We start from the raw sequence: 25,581 nt of genomic DNA on the forward strand, positions 1-25,581 counted from the left end.
AGAGCACTGAAGGGAAACCTCCATCCAGTCATCTAGCTGACCACTAAGCTCACTGAGTGGAGACATTGGTGGTCACATGCTACAGGGAATACAGACCTCAGAGTTAGTCTGGGAAAGTCACTAGAGAAACAAATAGCAACAACAACAAAAACCAAAAAGCCAGCCACAACAACAAACCCAGGGGAGATAGTGGTGATCTGACTTCCAGAGTTACCATATTATATTACTTAGAATGTCCACTTGGCAGCAAAAAAATGCAAGACACCCAAAGAAACAGGAAAGTATGGTCCATACTCAGAAAGAAAAAAGCAGTCAATAGAGACTGTCCCCAAGGAGGCCCAGGCATTAGACTTACTAGGCAAAGATGTTAAATCAGCTGTTATAAAAGTTCAGAGAGCTTAAGGAAAGTATGTGGAGATATTCTTGGGCCTTTGCACATCTGTGTGTGTGGACCCTGTTACCACTCTGTGTGAGGGTATATAAAAGAAAGAGTGAACTTTGTTTCTGCCCTTGAGAAAGCTGATCTCTTGTGCTCTGGGAAGGCTAATGTGGAGGCTGTGAACTGGTAAATCTCTTTCTATAAATTTCTTCACAGATTCCATCTCAGCTTTAGGAAAGGACATGTATACTAAGCTGTTTACTGCAAAGATGTTTGTAACAGCGAAAGATTTGAAATAAGCAAATGTCCATCAATAGAGGACTGATATATATAGTCCTACAAGGGAATACTATATGGCTGTGTTTAAAAAAGAAAAAAAATCTCTGAAAGGAGTCTTAAAAACAAATATCAGTGATTACCTGTTGATAGGAGGGAGGCAGAGGGTAGACTTTAAGTGCCATGGTGTATTTAATCCATCTCTTTCTTTGGACATTTAGGTGGCTTCCGACTTTCAACTATTGTAAATAACCTTAAGGCGAACATCCCCAGAAATACCTTTCTATGTTTATGTTCTATAATTTTCTTGCATTAAATTCCTGGGGATGGAATTACTTAGTAAAGTTTGTTTTATAAATTGTTTGCTCAAACTGTTTGCCTGTTTTTCAAATGAGGTATTGTTTATTTTCAGCCGTTAGGAAAGGCTCTTCAAATGTGCAAAAAAAAAAAAAAAAATTAATTTTAAACATTTATTTGAAAGGCTTTTAACTTCTGTTTTACATGAAGCTACATTCAGTAGCTACATAAAGTATTTTACATTACTTTATTTATAGTAGATAATTTTCATGAGTTGCTTTCCATTTCTTTGAAATAAAAGTGTAAGTATTTTGACCTTAATACTTGAAAGTATCTTTAAAATTTTTAAAAAGTATTTTTCTTTAATTTTTAAAAGGTATATATTGTAGTACACTGTTTTTCAAACTGCAGGTTGCAACCATTTGTGGGTCATATAATCAATAGCTTTCAACTAGAATTTAAAGTAATTAAAAAGAACATGTAAAAACAGACCGTCTTTTGTATTATTCCATGAACTGCTTGTTTAGCTATTTTACAAAGTATATGTATACTAGGTTGTGATGTAAAATGGAACTCAAAATTTAAAACATTCTTTTTGGAAGCCATTGGTTAGAATGATTAAGAATGGAGTCTTCCTGCCTGGATTTGTTCCCCAGCTCTGTCACTTTGCCAGCTTTGTGACCTTGGGTTAGGTCTCTAACCCCTTCATACCTTGTCTCCTTAAGGGTAAAATGGGAATTATGTTAGTATCCACCTCGTAAGGTTGCTGTAAAGATCCGATGAGTTTATCTAAGCAACGCTAAATAGATGTTAGCTATTTTTGTTAACATAGTTATTACTACAGGCTCATTGTTCATTATAACAAATTTAAAAAGTACATTAAAAAAAATCAGAACTTCCTATAGTATTTTTTTTATTTTGGGGGTGAGATTTTTATTTTTGAATTTTTGAATTTTATTTTATTTATCTTTTTATACAGCAGGTTCTTATTAGTTATCCATTTTATACATATTAGTGTATATATGTCAATCCCAATCTCCCAATTCATCACACCACCACACCCACCCCCCGCCGCTTCCCCCCCTTGGTGTCCATACGTTTGTTCTCTACATCTGTGTCTCAATTTCTGCCCTGCAAACCGGTTCATCTGTACCATTTTTCTAGGTTCCACATATATGCGTTAATATACAATATTTGTTTTTCTCTTTCTGACTTCACTCTGTATGACAGTCTCTAGATTCATCCACGTCTCTACAAATGACCCAATTTCGTTCCTTTTTATGGCTGAGTAATATTCCATTGTATATATGCAACACATCTCCTTTATCCATTCGTCTCTTGATGGGCATTTAGGTTGCTTCCATGACCTGGCTATTGTAAGTAGTGCTGCAGTGAACATTGGGGTGCATGTTTCTTTTTGAATTATGGTTTTCTCTGGGTATATGCCCAGTAGTGGGATTGCTGGGTCATATGGTAATTCTATTTTTAGTTTTTTAAGGAACCTCCATACTGTTCACCATAGTGGCTGTATCAATTTACATTCCCACCAACAGTGCAAGAGGGTTCCCTTTTCTCCACATGCTCTCCAGCATTTGTTGTTTGTAGATTTTCTGATGATGCCCATTCTCACTGGTGTAAGGTGATACCTCATTGTAGTTTTGATTTCCATTTCTCTAATAATTAGTGATGTTGAGCATCTTTTCATGTGCTTCTTGGCCATCTGTATGTCTTCTTTGGAGAAATGTCTGTTTAGGTCTTTTGCCCATTTTTCGATTGGGTGTTTTGTTTTTTTAATATTGAGCTGCATGAGCTGTTTATATATTTTGGAGATTAATCCTTTGTCCATTGATTCGTTTGCAAATATTTTCTCTCATTCTGAGGGTTGTCTTTTCGTCTTGTTTGTAGTTTCCTTTGCTTTGCAAAACTTTTAAGTTTCATTAGGTCCCATTTGTTTATTTTTGTTTTTATTTCCATTACTCTAGGAGGTGGATCAAAAAAGATGTTGCTGTGATTTATGTCAAAGAGTGTTCTTCCTGTGTTTTCCTCTAAGAGTTTTATAGTGTCCGGTGTTACATTTAGGTCTCTAATCCATTTTGAGTTTGTTTTTGTATATGGTGTTAGGGAGTCTTCTAATTTCATTCTTTTGCATGTAGCTGTCCAGTTTTCCCAGCACCACTTATTGAGGAGACTGTCTTTTCTCCATTGTATATCCTTGCCTCCTTTGTCATAGATTAGTTGACCATAGGTGCGTGGGTTTATCTCTGGGCTTTCTATCCTGTTCCATTGATCTATATTTCTGTTTTTGTTCCAGTACCATATTGTCTTGATTACTGTAGCTTTGTAGTATAGTCTGGAGTCAGGGAGTCTGATTCCTCCAGCTCTGTTTTTTTCCCTCAATACTGCTTTGGCTACTCGGGTCTTTTGTGTCTCCATACAGATTTTAGGATTTTTTTGTTCTAGTTCTGTAAAAAATGCCATTGGTAATTTGATAAGGATTGCATTGAATCTGTAGATTGCTTTGGGTAGTGTAGTCATTTTCACAGTATTGATTCTTCCATCCAAGAACATGGTATATCTCCGTTTGTATCATCTTTAATTTCTGTCATGAGTGTCTTATAGTTTTCTGCATACAGGTCTTTTGTCTCCTTAGGTAGGTTTATTCCTAGGCATTTTATTCTTTTTGTTGCAGTGGTAAATGGGAGTGTTTCCTTAATTTCTCTTTCAGATTTTTCATCATTAGTGTATAGGAATGCAAGAGATTTCTGTGCATTAATTTTGTATCCTGCAACTTTACCAAATTCACTGATTAGCTCTAGTAGTTTTCTGGTGGCATCTTTAAGATTCTCTATGTATAGTATCATGTCATTTGCAAACAGTGACAGCTTTACTTCTTCTTTTCCAGTTTGGATTCCTTTTATTTCTTTTTCTTCTCTGATTGCTGTGGCTAAAACTTCCAAAACTATGTTGAATAATAGTGGTGAGAGTGGATATCCTTGTCTTGTTCCTGATCTTAGAGGAAATGATTTCAGTTTTTCACCATTGAGAATGATGTTTGCTGTGGGTTTGTCATATATGGCCTTTATTATTTTGAGGTAGGTTCTCTCTGTGCCCACTTTCTGGAGAGCTTTTATCATAAATGGGTGTTGAATTTTGTCAAAAGCTTTTTCTGCATCTATTGAGATGATCATATGGTTTTTATTCTTCAGTTTGTTAATGTGTATCACATTGATTGATTTGCGTATATTGAAGAATCCTTGCATCCCTGGGATAAATCCCACTTGATCATGGTGTATGATCCTTTTAATGTGTTGTTGGATTCAGTTTGCTACTATTTTGAGGATATTTGCATCTATATTCATCAGTGATATTGGTCTGTAATTTTCTTTTTTTGTAGTATCTTTGTCTAGTTTTGGTATCAGGGTGATGGTGGCCTCATAGAATGAGTTTGGGAGTGTTCCTTCCTCTGCAATTTTTTGGAAGAGTTTGAGAAGGATAGGTGTTAGCTCTTCTCTAAATGTTTGATAGAATTCACCTGTGAAGCCATCTGGCCCTGGGCTTTTGTTTGTTGGAAGATTTTTAATCACAGTTTCAATTTCATTACTTGTGATTGGTCTGTTCATATTTTCTATTTCTTCCTGGTTCAGTCATGGAAGGTTATACCTTTCTAAGAATTTGTCCATTTCTTCCGGGTTGTCCATTTTATTTGCATAGAGTTGCTTGTAGTAGTCTCTTAGGATGCTTTGTATTTCTGCGGTGTCTGTTGTAACTTCTCCTTTTTCATTTCTAAGTTTATTGATTTGAGTCCTCTCCCTCTTTTTCTTGATGAGTCTGGCTAATGGTTTATCAAATTTTGTTTATCTTCTCAAAGAATCAGCTTTTAGTTTTATTGATCTTTGCTATTGTTTTCTTTGTTTCTATTTCATTTATTTCTGCTCTGATCGTTATGATTTCTTTCCAACTGCTAACTTTGGGTTTTGTTTGTTCTTCTTTCTCTAGTTCCTTTAGGTGTAAGGTTAGATTGTTTACTTGATATTTTTCTTGTTTCTTGAGGTAGACTTGTATTGCTATAAACTTCCCTCTTGGAACTGCTTTTGCTGCATCCCATAGGTTTTGGACGTCATGTTTTCATTGTCATTTGTCTCTAGGTATTTTTTGATTTCCTCTTTGTTTTCTTCAGTGATCTCTTGGTTATTTAGTAACGTATAGTTTAGTCTCCATGTGTTTGTGTTTTTTACGTTTTTTCCCCTGTAATTGATTTGTAATCTCATAGCATTGAGGTCAGAAAAGGTGCTTGATATGATTTCAGTTTCCTTAAATTTACTGAGGCTTGATTTGTGACCCAAGATGTGATCTATCCTGGAGAATGTTTTGTGCACACTTGAGATGAAAGTGTAATCTGCTGTTTTTGGATGGAACGTCCTATAAATATCAATTAAATCTATCTGGTCTATTGTATCATTTAAAGCTTGTGTTTCCTTATTAATTTTTTGTTTGGATGATCTGTCCATTGGTGTAATTGAGGTGTTAAAGTCCCCCACTATTACTGTGTTACTGTCGATTTCCTCTTTTATAGCTGTTAGCAGTTGCCTTATGTATTGAGGTGCTCCTATGTTGGGTGCATATATATTTATAATTGTTAAATCTTCTTCTTGGATTGATCCCTTGATCATTGTATAGTGTCCTTCCTTGTCTCTTGTAACATTCTTTATTTTAAAGTCTATTTTATCTGATATGAGTATTGCTACTTCAGCTTTCTTTTATTTCCATTTCCATGGAGTATCTTTTTCCATCCCCTCACTTTCAGTCTGTATGTGTCCCTAGGTCTGAAGTGGGTCTCTTGTAGACAGCATATATATGGGTCTTGTTTTTGTATCCATTCAACGAGACTGTGTCTTTTGGTTGGAGCGTTTAATCCATTCACGTTTAAGGTAGTTATTGATATGTATGTTCCTATTACGATTTTTGCAATTGTTTTGGGTTTGTTTTTGTAGGTCCTTTTGTTCTCTTGTGTTTCCCACTTAGAGAAGTTCTTTTAGCATGTGTTGTAGAGCTGGTTTGGTGGTGCTGAATCCTCTTAGCTTTTTCTTGTCTGTAAAGCTTTTGATTTCTCCATCAAATCTAAATGAGATCCTTGCCAGGTAGATTAATCTCGGTAGTAGGTTCTTCCCTTTCATCACTTTAAGTATATCATGTGACTCCCTTCTGGCTTGTAGAGTTTCTGCTGAGACATCAGCTGTTAACGTTATTGGAGTTCCCTTGTATGTTATTTGTCGTTTTTCCCTTGCTGCTTTCAATAATTTTTCTTTGTCTTTAATTTTTGCCAATTTGATTACTATGTGTCTCGGTGTGTTTCTCCTTGGGTTTATCCTGTATGGGACTCTCTGCGCTTCCTGGACTTGGGTGGCTATTTCCTTTCCCATGTTAGGGAAGTTTTCGACTGTAATCTCTTCAAATGTTTTCTCGGGTCCTTTCTCTCTCTCTTCTCCTTCTGGGACCCCTATAATGCAAATGTTCTGTTTAATGTTGTCCCAGAGGTCTCTTAGGCTGTCTTCATTTCTTTTCATTCTTTTTTCTTTATTCCGTTCTGCAGCAGTGAATTCCACCATTCTGTTTTCCAGGTCACTTATCCGTTCTTCTGCCTCAGTTATTCTGCTATTGATTCCTTCTAGTGTAGTTTTCATTTCAGTTATTGTATTGTTCATCTCTGTTTGTTTGTTCTTTAATTCTTCTAGGTCTTTGTTAAACATTTCTTACATCTTCTCAATCTTCGCCTCCATTGGTTTTCCGAGGTCCTGGATCATCTTCACTATCACTATTCTGAATTCTTTTTCTGGAAGGTTGCCTATCTCCACTTCATTTAGTTGTTTTTCTGGAGTTTTATCTTGTTCCTTCATCTGGTACATAGCCGTCTGCCTTTTCATCTTGTCTATCTTTCTGTGAATGGTTTTTGTTCCACAGGCTGCAGGATTGTAGTTCCTCTTGCTTCTCCCTATAGTCTTATCACACAGAGATAACCATGAACAGAATCTTTTTCCCCTGATGCCCCAGAAATACAGAAAATTTAATGCCAATACAGTCTTCAGTAGTTTGATAAGAATTCTGCATTCATTTATACCGACTTAGAAGAGAAACTTTAAACATCAAGGATCCTAATGTGTTCAGAAATTTTGGCATGTAAATACACATTTGAGGTAAGCTAAACTAGGTTCACAAATGATAGAGTTAAGACTCAGCCACTTTCTAGAACATAGATGACAGAAATGCAGTCAAGAAATCTGAAATATTATGTTTATACAGAAGAGGTTGTGATAACAACATTTTAGGGGCAACTATTTCATTCATTTCTAAAGTCGAATACAGAACGCCCTTTACGTATTGCCTTTGTTATAGTCATGCTCACAGGTGAACACCATATGCAGACGAGGCTGGCCAAGTACAGAGTGTCTGTACAGTTTCTCCCTGGGTGATCTTATCCCTACTCTGACCTTAAATCCCATCCAGATGCTCATAGACACTTTTTTTTTTTTTTGTATAAAATTTACTTTGTTTTTTTTTTTAACATCTTTATTGGCATATAATTGCTTTACAATGGTGTGTTAGTTTCTGCTTTATAACAAAGTGAATCAGTTATACATATACATATGTCCCCATATCTCTTCCCTCTTGCATCTCCCTCGCTCCCACCCTCCCTATCCCACCCATCTAGGTGGTCACAAAACACCGAGCTGATCTCCCTGTGCTATGCGGCTGCTTCCCACTAGCTAGCTGTTTTACGTTTAGTAGTGTATATATGTCCATGCCACTCTCTTACTTTGTCCCAGCTTACCCTTCCCCCTCCCCGTATCCTCAAGTCCATGTAGGTCTGCATCTTTATTCCCGTCTTGCCCCTAGGTTCTTCATGACCATTTTTTTTTTTTTTAGATTCCATATATATGTGTTAGCATACGGTGTTTGTTTCTCTAACTTACTTCACTCTGTATGACAGTCTCTAGGTCCATCCACCTCACTACAGATACTTCAGTTTCATTCCTTTTTATGGCTGAGTAATATTCCATTGTATATATGTGCCACATCTTCTTTATTCATTCATCTGTTGATGGACACTTAGGTTGCTTCCATGTCCTGGCTATTGTAAGTAGAGCTGCAGAGAACATTTTGGTACATGACTCTTTTTGAATTATGGTTTTTCTCAGGGTATATGCCCAGTAGTGTGATTGCTGGGTCGTATGGTAGTTCTATTTTTAGTTTTTTAAGGAATGTCCATACTCTTCTCCATAGTGGCTGTATCAGTTTACATTCCCACCAACAGTGCAAGAGGGTTCCCTTTCTCTACACCCTCTCCAGCATTTATTGTTTGTAGTATTTTTGATGATGGCCATTCTGACTGGTGTGCAGATGCTCATAGACTCTTAAGTTTACATTGTTAGCTCACACCATTCCTCTGGGCCCTGGACTTATAGATTCAACTTCCTACTTTATATCTTTGTTGGAAATTGCACAGGCATTTAAACAAGTGAACATATTTAAACAGATTTTGATTCTTTCCCCCCCACCACTGAAGCTTATCTTTCTGAGAATCTTTTCTGCCAGTAGCAATCATCACTCAGGTGCTCCAGCCTGAAACTGGAGAGCGTCTTTTATTCTTTCTTCTTCTCTATCCTCTACCTTCAGTCCATCAGCAGCTCCTGTCAGATGTGCTCCATGTATGTCTCCAGTGTGTCCTGTGTTCACCATCCCTGCAGTCACTACTTGGGGCTGGCTAGTTACTGTGTTCCAGGAACTGCACTACTCTGCTTCTGCTTTTGAGCCCAGCAGCTAGGGTGATTCATCATAATGCACATCAGACAGGTTCCTTGATTTAAATCCATGAATAACTTTTCATTTAGGATAAAATCCACATTCCTTACCCTAGCCTAAAAGGTTTTGCATTAACTGGCCCCATCTGCCTTTCTTCCTCTCCCCCATTTCTCATTGTTCTTTCTGTCACTTTGGCCACACTGGTCTTTTATCAAGAGCTGAACTCACCCAGAATTTCTAGCTTGGAGACTTTGTACACGCTTTGCATTTTTTTCTGCCTGGGACACTTCCCTCTCACTCCACCCTGAATATCCTGTATGTGTTTGCTTTTTATCCATCTGGTCTCAGTTTATCTTACATTGTAATACTTCCTTAGTGGGGCTTTTGCCCAACCACCCAATCCAAAATAGTTCTTTCATTACCCTGAACCTGTTATTCTCCATCGCAGCATCCTGTTCATTTTTTTCATGGCATTCATCACAATCTGTTAATTATATATTTGTCTACTTGTGCATTTTTCTCCTAAGAGACTGTGATGAAGGATAAAATCATCCTTGTTTTATTTATATATGAAGTGAAGTAATGAATGGATAACTGAGTAAAAAGGGACAATTGTAAATTTTGGAAGCAATAAATTTATGAACATTCCTATCCAACTTTTAAATCAGTGTAGATTTTTTGGATGATCTTCAAGTTTTCAGAGTGTATTATAGTATTCTGTCACTAGGGGGCAGTTACACCTCTCTGATCAAATTTACCTAGTTTATTATCTCAGACTTTGTTTTCTTCTTAAATATTACGTATTTCCTTCATATGTCTGTTTGGAGGGAAATTATTCAAATTGGGTGACCGTGATAATGATCATATAAATCTCTATTTATTTGTATCATGTTTATTGACTCCTTATTAACATAATGTATTTCCAGCTCTGGTGGATCAAGGTTTACTCTAGAAAATTAGGTTTTATATTTTTATATAGTTTCATATTTTTAATATATAATATTTCCACATAGCTATCCCCTGGAGTTTTGTTTGGGAAAGGGGTTAGGCAGTCTATCTTGTCAGCATCATTACAGATCTCCAAATTATCTTAGTATGGTTACACACAACACGAAACGATCTTTTCCTGGTGGAAAACTCTCAAATTACATGAAAGGAGCAATAGTCTGCAGATAGCTAATTTTCTCTGGGAATTAGTTTTATGGAAGGAATTTCTAAGTTTTTGTGCAAAAGCTTAGTATCAGTCTTGTTTTAAAAAAGAACACCTCAGTTCAGAGTTTTATTCATCATCAACCTTGAAATTAGCCAGTAACCATGCCTTATTTATTCTTAATGTAATTTTTAAATTATGCAAATTTGAAATTGTACAGGTTAACAATATTAAAGTTCTCACTCTAGTAAAATCAGAAGTACTGTGAAAACCAAAACTTTTGTCAAGAATCCCATAATTTCAAGCTGGCAGGCTGTGCGAATTATAAATTTTACATTTGCTTCCATGCCTTTTACAATTGTAAACAAATACCTGTCAGCCTTTGTCAGTATCATGTGAACTGTGCTGTTTCCAGACATCTGATGTCTGTGTGATTTTTGTTGACTGTAGTGCTGATATTTTAAACTGTGGTTATAATTTAATATCATTTTAAAGCCTATGACAGTTTCAGCCAAGCATTCATTAAGTGTTAATGCCGAAAAATGCATCCAAAAGCGAGTTATTTCGGGACAGAAGTTAAATGTGACAGAATGCAATGAAGAAAGCCAAAAACCTATCATGATTTGTATTACTGTTAATTTAGGAGACAGAACTCTGAATCATTAGCCAGAATGCCAACAATATTAAAGCGGCACTAAACTGTACATACCTTTAAGTTCATGACAGTTGTTGTGTAACCAAGCAAGGATGATGGATAAAATGCTGGCATCAGGGACTAATACGGCTGTAATGTGTCCCTAAGTCAGTTCAGATTATCGTCTGTTGTAAGCCATGGAGTATTTTTGATTATTTGAAAAGTGGACATAGTAATGTAAAAAGTTTCACATCAAATGTTTGTTCTGAGTATATTTTGCAACAAAAATATGAGGATTATAGATTTACAAACTATAAGAACCCACTCCCTACTTTACATTTTGTTTCATTGAGAATATAATTTGAATTATGAGACTTCAGCAATTTCAAAATCTTTGAGAATGTATTACTCATAAAATGTGTTCACTTTATGTTTAATATATGTGTATGTATCTATATTTACATATGTATATACACACGCATATATACACATTTACCCTATTAATTTACTCTTATATAACCAACCACTTATAAAGACACTAAAAGCTGACAGCTGTCAGTGCTGCTTTGGGGCTGTATATAAACATAAGTCACATAACTTTTGTGCTTTCAATCCCCAACTATCCACATGTATTATTATATCAGTGTACCCATATTTTGATCAGCTATCAGTTTTAGATTGAAGGTTCTATAGTTGTTGTTTTTGTATCCCTTTTCCTTTGATAGATTGCCTCCCACTGTGTGTTTTGTAGAGTTGTTCCCTGTGTATGTGATAAGCATAAAAAACAACAAACACTTCCCATTTTAGGGATAGGTTTTTTTTACCAAATCCATTTTCAGGTCAACTAGTTGGCATTTGGAATTTGTTTTCCCATGGAAATACTGTTATACATGGTGGCTAAATTTTTTGGGCCAACCCATAGAACCTGTTTCTTCACAACTAACTTAATCACCATTTATAGCCTGGTTTCTATGAGAAAATGCATTGCAACTTCTAACTTTTAATACCAGATCAAGAACTCCTTAACTCCTTGGGCCCACCTACTGCACACACACAATGCACACACCCCACATACACTATGGGGACTCCACTTTGCAGTCTGGCATTGGGAATATATATACTGCTGATTTTCAATGCAGATAATTTCATGTTGGATAGGAGCCTGGGAATTCTGTGATGCTGAAAAGGAGTTAGAAGATGAGGCCCACCAGGAACGTCATGCACTTTGTTCTTGCCTGTAGCCTTTGGGTTGTGGCTCTAGTGGAGTTGGGAGCAGCAGGGACGTTCAATAAGGATGTGAACTCTGTTCAAATGGGATATAGAATTGGTGGCAGCTCCCGTGTTTTAACTGAAAACAAGTGGGCAGTGCCAGATCAGCTGTGGTGCAAAATCAGATGCTGATAAAGGATATCTATGAAAAGCCTACAGTTAACGTCATGCTTAATGCTGAAGGATAAAATGCCTTTCTCCTAAGATTAGGAACAAGGCAAGGATATCTATTCTCACCACCCTACTAACATCATGCTGGAACTCTTTGTGTAATGAAGCAAAAAAAGAAAAAAGAGGACTTCCCTGGTGGCACAGTGGTTAAGTATCCGCCTGCCAATGCAGGGGACATGGGTTCGATCCCTGGTCCAGGAAGATCCCGCATGCTGTGGAGCAACTAAGCCCGTGCGCCACAAGTACTGAGCCTGCGCTCTAGAGCCCACGAGCCACAACTAGTGAGCCTGTGCGCTGCAACTGCTGAAGCCCGTGTGCCCTAGAGCCTGCGTGCCGCAACTACTGAGCCCACCACAACTGCTGAAGCCCGTGTGCTCTAGGGCCCGTGTGCCACAGCTACTGAGCCCGTGTGCTACAACTACTGAAGCCCGCACACCTAGAGCCCGTGCTCCACAACAAGAGAAGCCACCGCAATGAGAAGCCTGCGTGCCGCAATGAAGAGTAGCCCCTGCTCGTCGCAACTAGAGAAAGCCTGTGCGCAGCAACGAAAACCCAGTGCAGCCAAAAATAAATAAAATTTAAATAAATAAGTAAAATAAAATAAAAATAAAATAATGAAAAAAGAAAAAAATTAAAAGGCATACAGATTGAAAAGAAATAAAACTGTTTTGTTTTTAGATGATTATTTACATAGAAAATCACAAGGAATCTATAAAAAAAATCTTGGAACTAAGTGAGTTTAACAAGGTCCTAGGATACAAGGTCAACACACAAAAATCAGTTGTATTTCTGTGTACCAGCAATGAACAGTTGGAAACCAAAAAAATTTTTTAAAAGAACATTTACAAAAAAATGAACATTTACAATAGCTCCTCAAAATGAAATTGTTAGGTTTAAATCTAATAAAATATGTATAGCATCAGTATCCTGTAAGTTATAAAACTCTGATGAAAGAGCAAAGACCTAAGTAGTGGAGAGACATACTGTGTTCATGGATTGGAAGACAACATAGTAAAGATGTCAGTTTTTATTGATATATAGATTTAATACATTTCCCATTAAAATCTCAGCAGGATTTTTTCTAGATACAGACAAGATGATTCTAAACTTTTTACGGAAAAACAAATGAACTAGAATAGCCAAACAATTTTAGAAGAGAAAGATAAAGCTGGAAGACATATGTATAGTACAGATCTTAAAACTTGATGCTACAGTAATCAAGACAGTGTAATATTAGCAAAAACATAGACATGCAGATGAGTGAAATAGAATTAAGAGTTCAGTGGTAGACCCATTAAAAATATATCTAGTTGAGTTTTTTTTTTGGAAGAGCTTTACTGAGATATAATTCACATACCATACAGTTTACTCATTGGAAGTATACGTTGTTTTTTTAGTATACTCAGAGAGTTGTGCAACCATCACCACGGTTTTGTTTCATTTATTTTCTAGCTTTATTGAGATATAATTGTCAATTAACATTGTGTAAGTTTAAGATGTACAACGTGATGGTTTGATACACATCTCAGTTGCAAAATGATTACCACAATAGGGTTAACCTCACATCATTCCTTTTTTGTGTGTGTGTGGTTAAAACATTTAAGATTACTCTCAGCAAATTTCAAGTGTATAATACAGTATTATATCTGTAGTCACCATGTTTTACAGTAGATCCTCAGACCCTATTCATCTTATAGCGGAAAGTTTACACTCTTTGACCACCCTCCCCATTTCCTTTAGCCCCCACCACTACTCTCTGTTTCTACGAGTTTGACTTTTTTAGATTCCACATGTAAGTGAGGTCATACACTGTTTGTCTATCTCTGTCTTACTTATTTCACTTAGCATAATCCCCTCAAAGTCTATTTATGTTTCACAAATGGCAGGATTTTCTATTTTATTGCTGAATAGCCTTCCATTGTGTGTGTATCTATACACACACACACACACACACACACACACACACACCCCACATCTTATTCATTCATCCATGGACATACACTTGGGTTGTCTCCATATCTTGGCTATTGTGAATAATGCTGCAGTGAACATGGGAGTGCAGATATTTCCTTGACATAGTTATTTCATTTCCTTTAAATGTATGCCTAGAAATCGGATTGCTAGATCACATGGTAGTTCTATTTTTAATTTTTTGAGGAACCTCCATACTGTATTACATTGTGGCTATACTCTTCAGATCTTCTGCCCATTTTTAAATTGGGATGTTTGTTTTTTTTGATGTTGATTTGTATGAGCTGTTTATATATTTTGGAGATTAACTCCTTATTGGTCGTATCATTTGCAGATATTTTCTCCCATTCAGTAGATTGTCTTTTTATTTTGTCAGTGGTTTTCTTTGCTATATGCAAAAGCTTTTAAGTTTAAGTAGGTCCCATTTGTTTATTTTTGCTTTTATTTCCTTTGCTTTATGAGACAGATTTAAAAAGTATTGCTGTGGTGTCTAAGAGTGTTCTGTTTTCTTCTGGGAGTTTTATGGTTTCGGTCTTACAGTTAGGTCTTTAATCCATTTTGAGTTTATTTTTGTATATGGTGTTAGAGAATGTTCTAATTTCATTCTTTTACATGTAATATCCAGTTTTCCCAGCACCATTTACTGAAGAGACTGTCTTTTCTCAGTTGTATATTCTTGTCTTCTTTGTCATAGATTAATTGACCATAGGTGTGTGGGTTTGTTTCTGGGCTCTCTATTCTGTTCCATTAATCTATGTGTCTGTTTTTATGCCAGTACCATACTGTTTTGGTTACTGTAGCTTTGTAGTATAGTCTGAGTCAAGGAGATTGATACTTCCAGTTCTGTTCTTCTTTCTCAAGTTATTTTGGCTCTTTGGGATCTTTTGTGTTTCCATACAAATTAAAAAAAATTTTGTTCTAGTTTTGTGAAAAATGCCCCTGGTAGTTTGATAGGGATTGCATTGAATCTGTAGATTGCCTTGGGTAGTATGGTCATTTTAACAATATTAATTCTTCGAACCCATGAACACAGTGTATGTTTACATCTGTTTGTGTTGTCTTTAATTTCTTTGATCAGTGTCTTATAGTTTTCTGAGTACAGGTCTTTTACTTCCTTAGGTACATTTACCCCTAGGTATTTTATTCTTTTTGATGCGATTGTAAATGGAATTGTTTTCCTTAATTTGTCTTTGTGGTTCGTTGTTACTATATAGAAATGCAGGCTGTGACTCCAAAGGCACAGCAACACAAGGGAGTTTCTTTTGGATGATGAACCTATTTTGTATCCTGGTTATGATAGTGGGTACACAAACTTATACATGTGTTAAGATTCATAGACCTGTATGCCAAAAAGGCAAAAGTCAGATGCTTATTAATTGGGGAGCTCCCTCTAATTTCAAGACCAGGAAACAAATAAATTGGCAGAAATACCCATCATGAAATCATGAGATGAAAAAAAAAAAATGGAGTAACTTTTTCTTAAAGTTTTCTTCTCACAGTTTTAGGCTCACTGTTAAAATCTTTTTTCCTCCTAATACCTTTTCAGAGACATGTCTTCACTGTTCTCTAAAAGCTTTTTCTTTTTTATAGAACATATTTTTTATAGAACATATAGTTTAAATCTAAAAAAAAAACCCCTCCAAAAAACTGCTCAGATTGTCTTATTATTTTGGAGTTTTTCAGGATTGACTATTTCTCCTTATAAGTACTATCCACAGGGTTTGTAAATCTTTGCTCCAGATTTTTTTCTGTAGTGATACTTGTACCACTATATGACCATATGTGTCTCTGGTTCAGTGGTAGCCATCTTATGCATGCTGAGTTGATTTCATTCTGAGTTTTAAAGTTTCTATTATATTTGAGTTTCTTCCTAGTACAAAGAATAAGAAAAGCATACCTGTTGACAACTTGTGCTAGAAAAAGTTTGAAAGGAACTGTAAAATAAGGAGGAATCCTGAGCATGGTGCGTTTATCTAAAGAATAAATATGGGACTAGAATGTATAATAGGAACTTGAGTGTAGGAACCAAAAGTTAATCTTCTGTATATATTCAACATTTGTCAAATTCTTACTAGAATACTCTCTTCAGCTCTGAACTTGGCAACTTAAGCAAGATGTGGAAATAATTGGCAAGGTTCCTGAGAGGAGCAATGAAAATTGTTAGAGAATGAAAGTAAAGCCTTTAAGAGAAGGTTAAAAGAATTGAGGTTTCCTAGGGAAGAAAGTGAAGAGCTGGAACACGGATGGTAACTCTTCATTTTGACTGACCAGATGGCAAAAAAAAAGGAATGTCCTAAATTTTCTGGAGGGATTTATTAACATGTGAACTTTACTCTGCATTCCGAGATGATTGAGACCATATTGTATGCACTCTCTTCTTCCCTGGGCTTTTCTGATGTCACACTTTTCTGGTTCTCTCTCTACCATTTGACACATTTGTATTTTGACTCCTTTTCTTGGAGGGGGCGGGTCTCTCCTTGACTCTCTCAGTTTCTTATCCTTCTTTTTCCCCCTCCTCCTTGGTGAAATCTCCTGACTTTTGCTTCTGTCTTGTTCATGTCAAATCCATCCTTTACACACAGGCACCAGCAAGATCTATCCAGAATAAACATACCATGTCACTTTCCTACTCAGAATCCTTTAGAAGCTTCCCGTAACTTCAACAGCAACCACTGTCCTCCAGGGTCTGGATCCAGGAGAGGGGCAGTGAAGTGACAGGTGCTCATAACCCCTGGCCAGAAACATCTCTGTGTCAACCCACCCACTACGAGCATGCTAGTTTACCCACCGTGTCAGGAAGCAGGGAGTGCGCTTATAGGACAGCTCAGGCTCCTTTAGGAGAACATGAGAGACCTCCGTGCTTGGTCCCCTGTCTGCCTCTATAGCCCCTAGCGCCGCATCCCGCCCTGGACTGTGAGTTTTGTTTTTCTTGCATCTTCTGTTACACATGGCTTGCAGTTCTCAGGATTTGTCTTTTTTTTAATAATAAAACTATGAAGGAAAGTTATAAGCTTTTTAAATTAGGAGAGTTGCTTGGTATACTTTATAAGGAGGTTTTACGTACTTTCTAAGACAAAAGATGCTGGATTTCCTGAATTTTGTCCCATAGTATCTTCAGAGCGATTTGCCATTTTAGTTTTGAGTTTGTCTTGATTGGGTATTGATGAGATAAAAACAGAAAACAAAGTTAGTATATATTTATTGAATACTAGGGAAGAAATCCATTAAGAACTGTAATTCTTCTTTGTGGAGTCATAAAATGTTAGAGAGAACAGGCCCTTAGATATCATCTGCTTCAGTCTCTCATGGTACAGATGAAAGAAAACCGAGGCCCTTGAGAGGCTTGCCCAGGACACAGCAGACAGTATGGCAGATGCATCTAGAGCCCAGATGGCCTCAGGGTTGTACTACACCAGTTCTCCTTTTACTGCAGGGGTTTCCTCCCTCCCTCCCTCCCTCTCTCTCCCTCCCTCCCTCCCTCTTTCCCTCTCTCCTTCCCTCTCTTTCTTTCTTCCTACCTACCTACCTATCTGTATTTTTTTAAGCAGAGGAAGCTTACTTCTTTTTAAGTAAAATATATCCATTTACCTTTTTCTGTGAAATGCCTCAAATTTATACAAAAATAGTAAAGGAAAGTACTTGTTCAAATAACCAGTTGGTGTGGGTATATATTTGTGTATTACATAAATGTACTGAATATATGTATATATAATGTTTATATATTTAATATTCACATAAAGTGGATTAGATTATTGAGTGGCAGGAATTCATAGTTGATTCATTTAACTTCTTGGGTTTAATTCTTACTCTTACGTTTAAAAAAGTTGAATGACTCTTAAGTTTTCTTATAACTTCCAAATCATAATAATTACCAGCACTTGAATAGTTCTTATTTTCTACCAGTCAGTTGTGGTTGCAAGTACCTATGTTAAGTACACACTCATATGTAATTCTTGCAACTATTATGTGAGGTTGGTACAGTTACTATTGAGGAAATTAAGGCAGGAGGGTGTAGTGGCCCAAGGTGATGCCATTAGTAAAAAGTGGAGCTGAGATGGAAACCAGGGAATCTGGCTCCACAGTCCATGCTTATGACCCCTGTACATCACTATATGGTGTCTCTGTGCTTTATCTTGTTACTGCTTTGAATGAGATTTAATAAAAATGAATGTTTAAGGAAGCCTCTCTCTTCTTTCTTGACGTTTTAAAAAATGAAATATGAGTAACAAATGTTTAACTTATAAAAGGACAACTCTTGTTAAAATGATAAATTTGTTCTGAGGAAAATTAAGAAGTTCACTAATTATTGATAGTAGTTCTATTAATATTTTATATAGTGTTTATTGACCAAAAGAATCTAAATTAAACTGAAGTTACTCCTAGGACTCTATAATCTTTACAGTTGTATAGTGGCTTTAAAAATTATTATTCAAAAACAAACCAGAATAACTTTTTTAGGTAGAATTTAATGAGAACATGATTCTGGATGATTCTGTTTTGTCAGATCCTCTTCTGGATGTATTTTAAGAAAAGCCCAACCAGACTGAGGGAAGGGATTTAGAAGTATGTCATTACGTAAGAAAAATTTGGAGGGCCTGGGTACGCTCAACCTGGAGAAGAAAGAACATTCTCAAATATATGAACAGCTATTGTTTAGAAGGATTCACTAACTAAACTCATAGAAACAGAGAATAGAAAAGTGGTTGCCAGGGGCTTGGGGGAGGTTGGGAAATAGGGAGGTGAATAGGTAAAAGGGTATAAAATTTCAGCTCTGAGATGATTAAGGACTGAGGATCTAATGTAAATCATGGTGACTGCAGTGATAGCACTGTATTGCTGAGAGAGCAGAACTTACATGTTCTCACTAAAAATAAATAAGTAAATATATGAGGTTACAGATGTGTTAACTAAATGAGAGGAGTCCTTTCACAGTATATACGTATATCAAATCATCACGATGTATGCTTTAAATATCTTACAATTTTATTTGTCCGTTATACCTCGGTAGAGCCAGAGAGAAAAAAAGGATTTGACTTCATGGGATAGAATTGGAGCAGTAGGTGGAAAGTTACAGAGTGACAGACTTTTAGCTCAGTAGAAGCCGAGTGTGAAATTGGCTGGCTTAAGCAGTGAGGATTTCTTTGTCAGGAAGTTTTCAAGCAAAAGCTGGGTAACCCCTGGGAAAAGGATGTTGCAGAGCAGATTCATAGTTTAGTTGGACTGGATGACTTTTCAGTTCCCTTTTAACAGTCCCTGGCATATTAATATGCACTCAATAAATAACTGTTAAATTAGTGACTTTTATAAACATGGAACGGGAGAAATATTCTTCTCTCTTTATTTTAAACCAGTGTGACTCTCTTTTTTTAATGTACAAAGAACTCTTTTTAAATTAATTAATTAATTAATTTTTGGCTGCGTTGGGTCTTAGTTGCTGCATGTGGGCTTTCTCTAGTTGTGGCGAGCGGGGGCTACTCTTCATTGCGGTGGGCGGGCTTCTCATCGCGGTGGCTTCTCTTGTTGCAGAGCACGGGCTCTAGGTGCGTGGGCTTCAGTAGTTGTGGCACATGGGCTCAGTAGTTGTGGCTCGCGGGCTCTAGAGCTCAGGCTTAGTAGTTGTGGCACACAGACTTAGTTGCTCCACAGCATGTGGGATCTTCCCGGACCAGGGGTCGAACCCATGTCCCCTGCGTTGGCAGGCGGATTCTTAACCACTCTGCCACCAGGGAAGTCCCAAACCAGTGTGACTCTTAAAGTGACTTATTTGATTCTGTCCTGATTATAAGGAGAGATTGAGAGAGAAAAATATTTAACTTTAGATGTTGGTTTGGTTACTTTCTGGTTCCTCTTATATACTGTGCGGCTTTATAAATTGTGTTGCGTTCTCCAGGAAAAGGTAAGTAACTTGCATAGCTGTTATATAAATCATTACTATATAAGTTTAAAATGCATACATTTTTGTATGTATGCATATCTGAGTTTATTATTAACTTGTAAGCTCTTTGGTATTAGGATTTGTATTTTTATGTTTCCCCTTACAGCATCTAGTTCATACGTTTTAAAAATAATATTTGAAAGTGATTTCAAATTGTGTGTGTGTGCGTGTGTGTGTGTGTGTGTGTGTTGGGTATGGTGGGGTTGTCCCTAATTCTCATTGTCATTCAGAAATAAAGTCCTATCATTGATGTATGCTAATGCTGATTTTTAAATTTAGAAATTATTTAATTAATTCAAGTCAATTTTGAATTGTGTTGAATGTAGAGGGGAGCATAGTCAATGTTTGTTGCTTTTGTAGGTGCATGTGAGGGAACCCTGGCTTGCTCCACCTGTCACCTCATCTTTGAACAGCACATATTTGAGAAATTAGAAGCAATCAGTGATGAGGAGAATGACATGCTTGATCTGGCATATGGACTAACAGATAGGTAAGATTTTTGGACCACTTCCGTTGTAATAATAATCTAGGAGGATAAAAGTTTTATTAGTTCATGTCTGTCTCTGACCAGAGACATGTAATATGCATGCGTGTAATAGGGTTCTCCCAGTGTAGATAGATAACAGTCACAGACTTTGAATATCAAATATGTGACATTTCTGTTATGTATTCTACAGTTTAACCCTTATGAAACTTTTAACAAAAGTAAAAAAAAGATTAATTGGAAGTATTAGAAGCATAAGTTCTAGATCTAATAAATCTTTTTTCATCTATTTTTATTCCAGGAATTAATATTTATCACAATTTAATGAGTTGGGATTAAATTTAATGCTTTTTATGGTATTCTTGAAGGACAGATTTGATAATTGAAAGAAATTATAATGGAAAATTTTACCTACTTGAGAGAATACAATTTTTAAAAAAACTTAATATATAATAGTAATTATGTTAAAATGAATACTTCTATTTCTAACTGTACATTAAAGTAAATTAATCAGAGCTTATTCTTGTTATTAATAAGTAGAATTACTCTTTTTTTTTTTTTAAATGGCAAAGCAAGGAGGACGTCAAGAAGGACAACAAAGGAGGTCAACTGGACTCAGTGAATGGTTTTTTTTGTTTGTTTGGGGTTTTTTAATAAATGTATTTATTTATTTTTGGCTGTGTTGGGTCTTCGTTTCTGTGCGAGGGCTTTCTCCAGTTGTGGAGAGCAGGGGCCACTCTTCATCGCAGTGCGCTGGCCTCTCACTATCGCGGCCTCTCTTTTTGCAGAGCACAGGCTCCAGACGCGCAGGCTCAGTAGTTGTGGCTCATGGGCCCAGTTGCTCCGTGGCATGTGGGATCTTCCCAGACCAGGGCTCGAACCCATGTCCCCTGCATTGGCAGGCAGATTCTCAACCACTGCGCCACCAGGGAAGCCCAGTAGAATTAATCTTAAAAGTGGTAAGGTTTATAGTAGCAAGAGATACCAAGTGATACCTTATTTTTTTTTTTAATTATCTAGTCTTTTGGTTTGAGTTAGGGAAGATAGGTAGTTAATTTACTGTTTCAAGGGACAAGATAAGAGTTTATTTAATTAAGGTTGGCTTTGGTGTTTAACTGTAATTTGGTGGCCCTAATGAAAAATAGTTAAAAAAAATAAGAAATAATAGTAATAATAATAGCTTTATTTCATGTGTATCATGTAACCACAATTTTATTAGATCCTTAAGATAAACCCTCTTATCTAATAATCCTCAAAAAGTTTTTAGGTCATTGGTATTTATTGTGGCTGCCATCTGCCTGTCTCCCCTCACATCTTCAGGTGCCACGTTCTCTATCAACACCTCCTTTTTTTTTTCGAAAGGATAACACACAGAATACACTCAATGTTGTGTTAATTTGGTTCTGAAAATTGTTTCTTTCAATGTGAGGGGTAAATCATAGCTAACTGCTTGCCCTTTTATTCAGATGAAATTTGTAGGCACATGTAACAGATAATATTCTGAATGAAAAGAAAAAAAAAATGAGAGGAATTGGAGAGCTGCATTTAGGAGAGGTACATGAGTGTGAGAAGATACAAGAGACCTGTTGTATATGTAAACTAGCCAAGAACTTTGATAATAAAATTCAGAAGTTTTAGAACAAGATAATGGAAAGCAGGAAATAGCTTTTATGGCATTTTATAGCTGATATTCTTAAGTACACAGAATTTTTGTAGAAATGCTTTGTGGGGAAAGAGTATAATGCTTTTCACAGGTAGGATTTAGAAAACACTGACATATTTGGAGTGAAAATAATTTTGCTCAAAGATAGTAACTGCATGTAAACTTCTATTTCTAGGGTACCATATACATCCAAACAAAGAAACAAGGAAACTCAGTCTTTAGTTCTTAGGTTTATTTTATTTATTTATTTATTTATTTATTTACTTACTTACTTAATTTGGCTGCACCAGGTCTTAGTTGAGGCACGTGGGATCTTCATTGCCACGTGCGGGATCTTCATTGCAACATGGAGGATCTTTAGTTGTGGCTTGCAAATTCTTAGTTGTGGCATCCATGTGGGATCTAGTTCCCTGACCAGGGATCAAACCCGGGCCCTCTGCATTGGGAGCGTGGAGTCTTAACCACTTGACCACCAGGGCAGTCCCATAGGTTTATTTTTAAAATTAAGTGCTATGTAAGTGTCTATAATTTTTAAGATAAAACAGCATCATTTTAATGTTTATTTTAGGGTGTACTTAACCTTGACTAATGATGGATTGTTGATACACGGGCTCATATGGCACTTATTGTACTGGTTACATGTCTCCTTTTCCCCATTAGAGCAGGGGCCATGTCTTATTTCATCATTGTGTCTCCAGTGCCTGATTCACCAAAGGCGTCACCAACTGTTTTTGGAATTAATGGTTGGTAGAGAGATTCAGGAATTATCTGTGAATCTATTTTTGATAGTTGTCATTGCTCCCTGCTACCAGTTTCCATGGATAATCTACACAGAGGCCTCAGTTTCCATATTTGTAAAATGAGGATAATAATAGTACCTACCTCATAGGGTTGTTGTGTCGTGTCAACTAATAAATGTACGTGAAGCTCCTTGAACAGTGTCTGGTGAAGAAAGCATTCATTAAATGGTTTTTGTTGGCATTCTGACTATAATAATATTAATTCAAATGCCGGAAACTTAATATAATGCCTACAAACTTAACAAAGATTATTTCTAACCTTCAGAGTTAGGAAATATTATCACCATTTTATAAAACAAAGCTTAGTTCTTGTAGATTTGCTCAAGGCCACACAGAGAATGACAGAGCCCTGGTTTGGATCAGTTACATTGGACCCCAAAACCCTTGGTTTTTTACTATTTGATGCTTCTTCTCTGCATTGAAAACCAAACTTTAGAAGTAAAGTTAACGTTAACACCTAGTATATTTCCACTGTCAGGTGTATATGGAGAAAATGTCTTCAAGGTTTGCACAAGTGTGAGATTTTGTAGCATTAATAGTGAAGTCAAGGAAGACTTGCTGTCCGTCTCCTTCTGTAGAGGTGTAAGACACTTTCTACACTGGTAGACCCTAGAGCTGGAGACCTTCCAGGAGGAAGTAGGGGAGTGAGAACAGCCACAGCGCCACTGCCTTATCTTCTAGGGCTATAGAACCAGCAAGGGCTTTCGGTGCCACCCCTCCCTGTGTTCCCCCACACAGTTCTTGTTCTTCTGGTACTACATTTACTTTATTCTGCCCTGTATCACTGGTAGCTCTTTCTGTCCTGTGCCCCTTACTAAAAGTTCCTTGAAGGCTAGCATTACCCTACTCATCTTTGTACGAACACCAAGAGTAACCAACAGTCTCTCTAGGGCTCACCACAGTCCTAATGAATTTGTCTAAATTGGCTTGCCTTATTTTTTCTCTTGCAGACAGAGCTTAATGCATAATTGAGTATTGTCAGGGCTGTTTCTATTCAACAAATAGGAATTATTGGTAAAAGGGGATTTTTTTCTATCAGCAATCAATATTTCCCATGGCAGTAGTACTTACTCCTTACTCAGAAACCTCCCAGTGGTCCCTCATTGCTCACCAGTAAGAACCTGAACCCCTTCACTGGTGTTCAGAGCTGTCCATGGCTTGGCCACCTTTCTAGCCCGTCACTCCCCTGTCCTCGTCTGGCCTGCACAGCAGCCAGGCCAAAAACTCATACTGCCTCAACATGCCTTGAATCCCTATTAGCTTTGCCTCAGATGCCTTTCTCCTTTATCTTTTTTAAAATATTAAGTTCTAGCCAGCCTTCAAAGCCCATTAGAAACACCATCTCCCCTGTCAGAAGTCAGTGCTTTCTCCTCAGCCCTTTCAGCTTTCTCTCTCTGTGGCATTTGTCACAGTCTCACGTGTTAATTATCTGCAAATGTGTCTCAGCTCTTCTATTTGATTGAAAGTTCACGCCTTAGTACTGATATTAGCAACTAATCCTCATGGCAGTCCTGTGAGGAACCCACTTATTATCCATCTTTAGGATGAGGCTGGGAAACTAATATTTGGCAGGGTTAAGAAAGTTGCTTGTGAACACGTCACGTTCAGTGTTGGATTCTGGACCACTGGTCTGTTTGGCTCTAACCCCTGCATCCCTGGCACCCAGCACGTAAGAGGTGTTCAGTAAGGATCAAAGTGAGTTGCTGTTCTTTTGCAAACCCACTGACATTTAGTTCTGTGCCTTTTGATGCTCAGCAGGTGCTTGACGAATATGTTGACAAAACCAAGACCTACATACCACATTCCATCAAACTGAAGACAATTTGATTATAAGACTAATATAGTATTTATTTTTATGTGCCATTAAGAAAGAAAAAGCTCTGCTGATTAAAATATGGTGTAAAATGATCTTATCACTTAGCGTTTTATGCATATTGAAAGAGCTATTTATACTTAGATTTAGAGCTGTTTAGACAGATTTGTACATCACTGTACAAATATGAAAATATGAATAAAATTGGTCATAATACTGAAAAAAATAAAAGAAAATGGAATTACAGTTATTCTTTCAATGACAAATATTTACTTTCCTAATATCAATTTATGCTGGGTCTCTGTATTGTTAATTTTTGTTTTGTAATCTTTTTGGACTTATTTTGAATGGTAATAAAATTCAACACATAGTATTAACATAGTTCCCATAACTCAATTGAAGAGACACCTCTGATGTGACTGCCACCTCACAGTGTAGCTGTGATTGTAAGATGCCATTGATTTTAAGATGCATTTGGTTTCAGAGATGTTAAAATTGTGGGAAAAATATGCATCTGATAATTGATGACTTACATATATGTGTTTATTCCAAATTTCTTGTTTTAAAGGCTTTAAAAAGTGTAGCTTTCTTTTATAGACTGTATGGTTTTAATTATCTGGGAATTGATTAGTCATTCTCTTGGCATTGCTAAAACCTCAGTTCTCTTCTCCACTGTTGTGCCTTCTCATCATTTCATTGCTTGTCAGTCCTGTCACCAAAAAGCAGTAGTTCCAGTGAAACAGTTAGTAGAAAGATTAAAATGAAGCTTTGGCATATCACACTTTTTGTTTTTCATATTTACATTCTGTTTTCCTCTAGTTGAAAGGGTTGGATGTATCTTTTTCTACTTAATGGAAATTTAAAAGGTAAATAAATCCCTATGCTTTGGGTAAGAAAAGGTCCTGGTAACTGCATTGCCTTGTGAATAATATATACTTAATA

At 36.7% G+C, this 25,581-nt stretch overlaps 1 protein-coding gene and 1 long non-coding RNA gene across 10 annotated transcripts in view; one reads left to right on the forward strand and one right to left on the reverse strand.

The window, feature by feature from the left end:
• Positions 1-25,581, reverse strand: part of LOC309667926 — a 614,088-nt gene that overhangs the window by 502,922 nt on the left and 85,585 nt on the right. The window lies entirely within an intron of this gene.
• The window catches only part of FDX1 (ferredoxin 1), a 35,095-nt gene that overhangs the window by 8,657 nt on the left and 857 nt on the right, over positions 1-25,581 (forward strand). The window contains exons 3-6 of one of the 9 annotated variants that reach the window (XR_014267990.1): positions 20,240-20,369; positions 20,936-20,981; positions 22,687-22,769; positions 25,459-25,505. Coding sequence is in view for 7 of the 9 variants with exons in the window: in XM_082476917.1 (XP_082333043.1) it covers positions 20,240-20,369; positions 20,940-20,981; positions 22,687-22,769; positions 25,459-25,502 (299 nt within the window). In the remaining 2 variants the exon portion in view is untranslated. The remainder of the gene's footprint in view (positions 1-20,239; positions 20,370-20,935; positions 20,982-22,686; positions 22,770-25,458; positions 25,506-25,581) is intronic. The other 8 variants (XR_014267991.1, XM_082476918.1, XM_082476917.1 and 5 more) reach the window with 8 other exon arrangements.

This window comes from Balaenoptera physalus (genome assembly GCF_965194825.1).
Source record: "Balaenoptera physalus genome assembly, chromosome: 10".
NCBI lineage: Eukaryota > Metazoa > Chordata > Mammalia > Artiodactyla > Balaenopteridae > Balaenoptera > Balaenoptera physalus.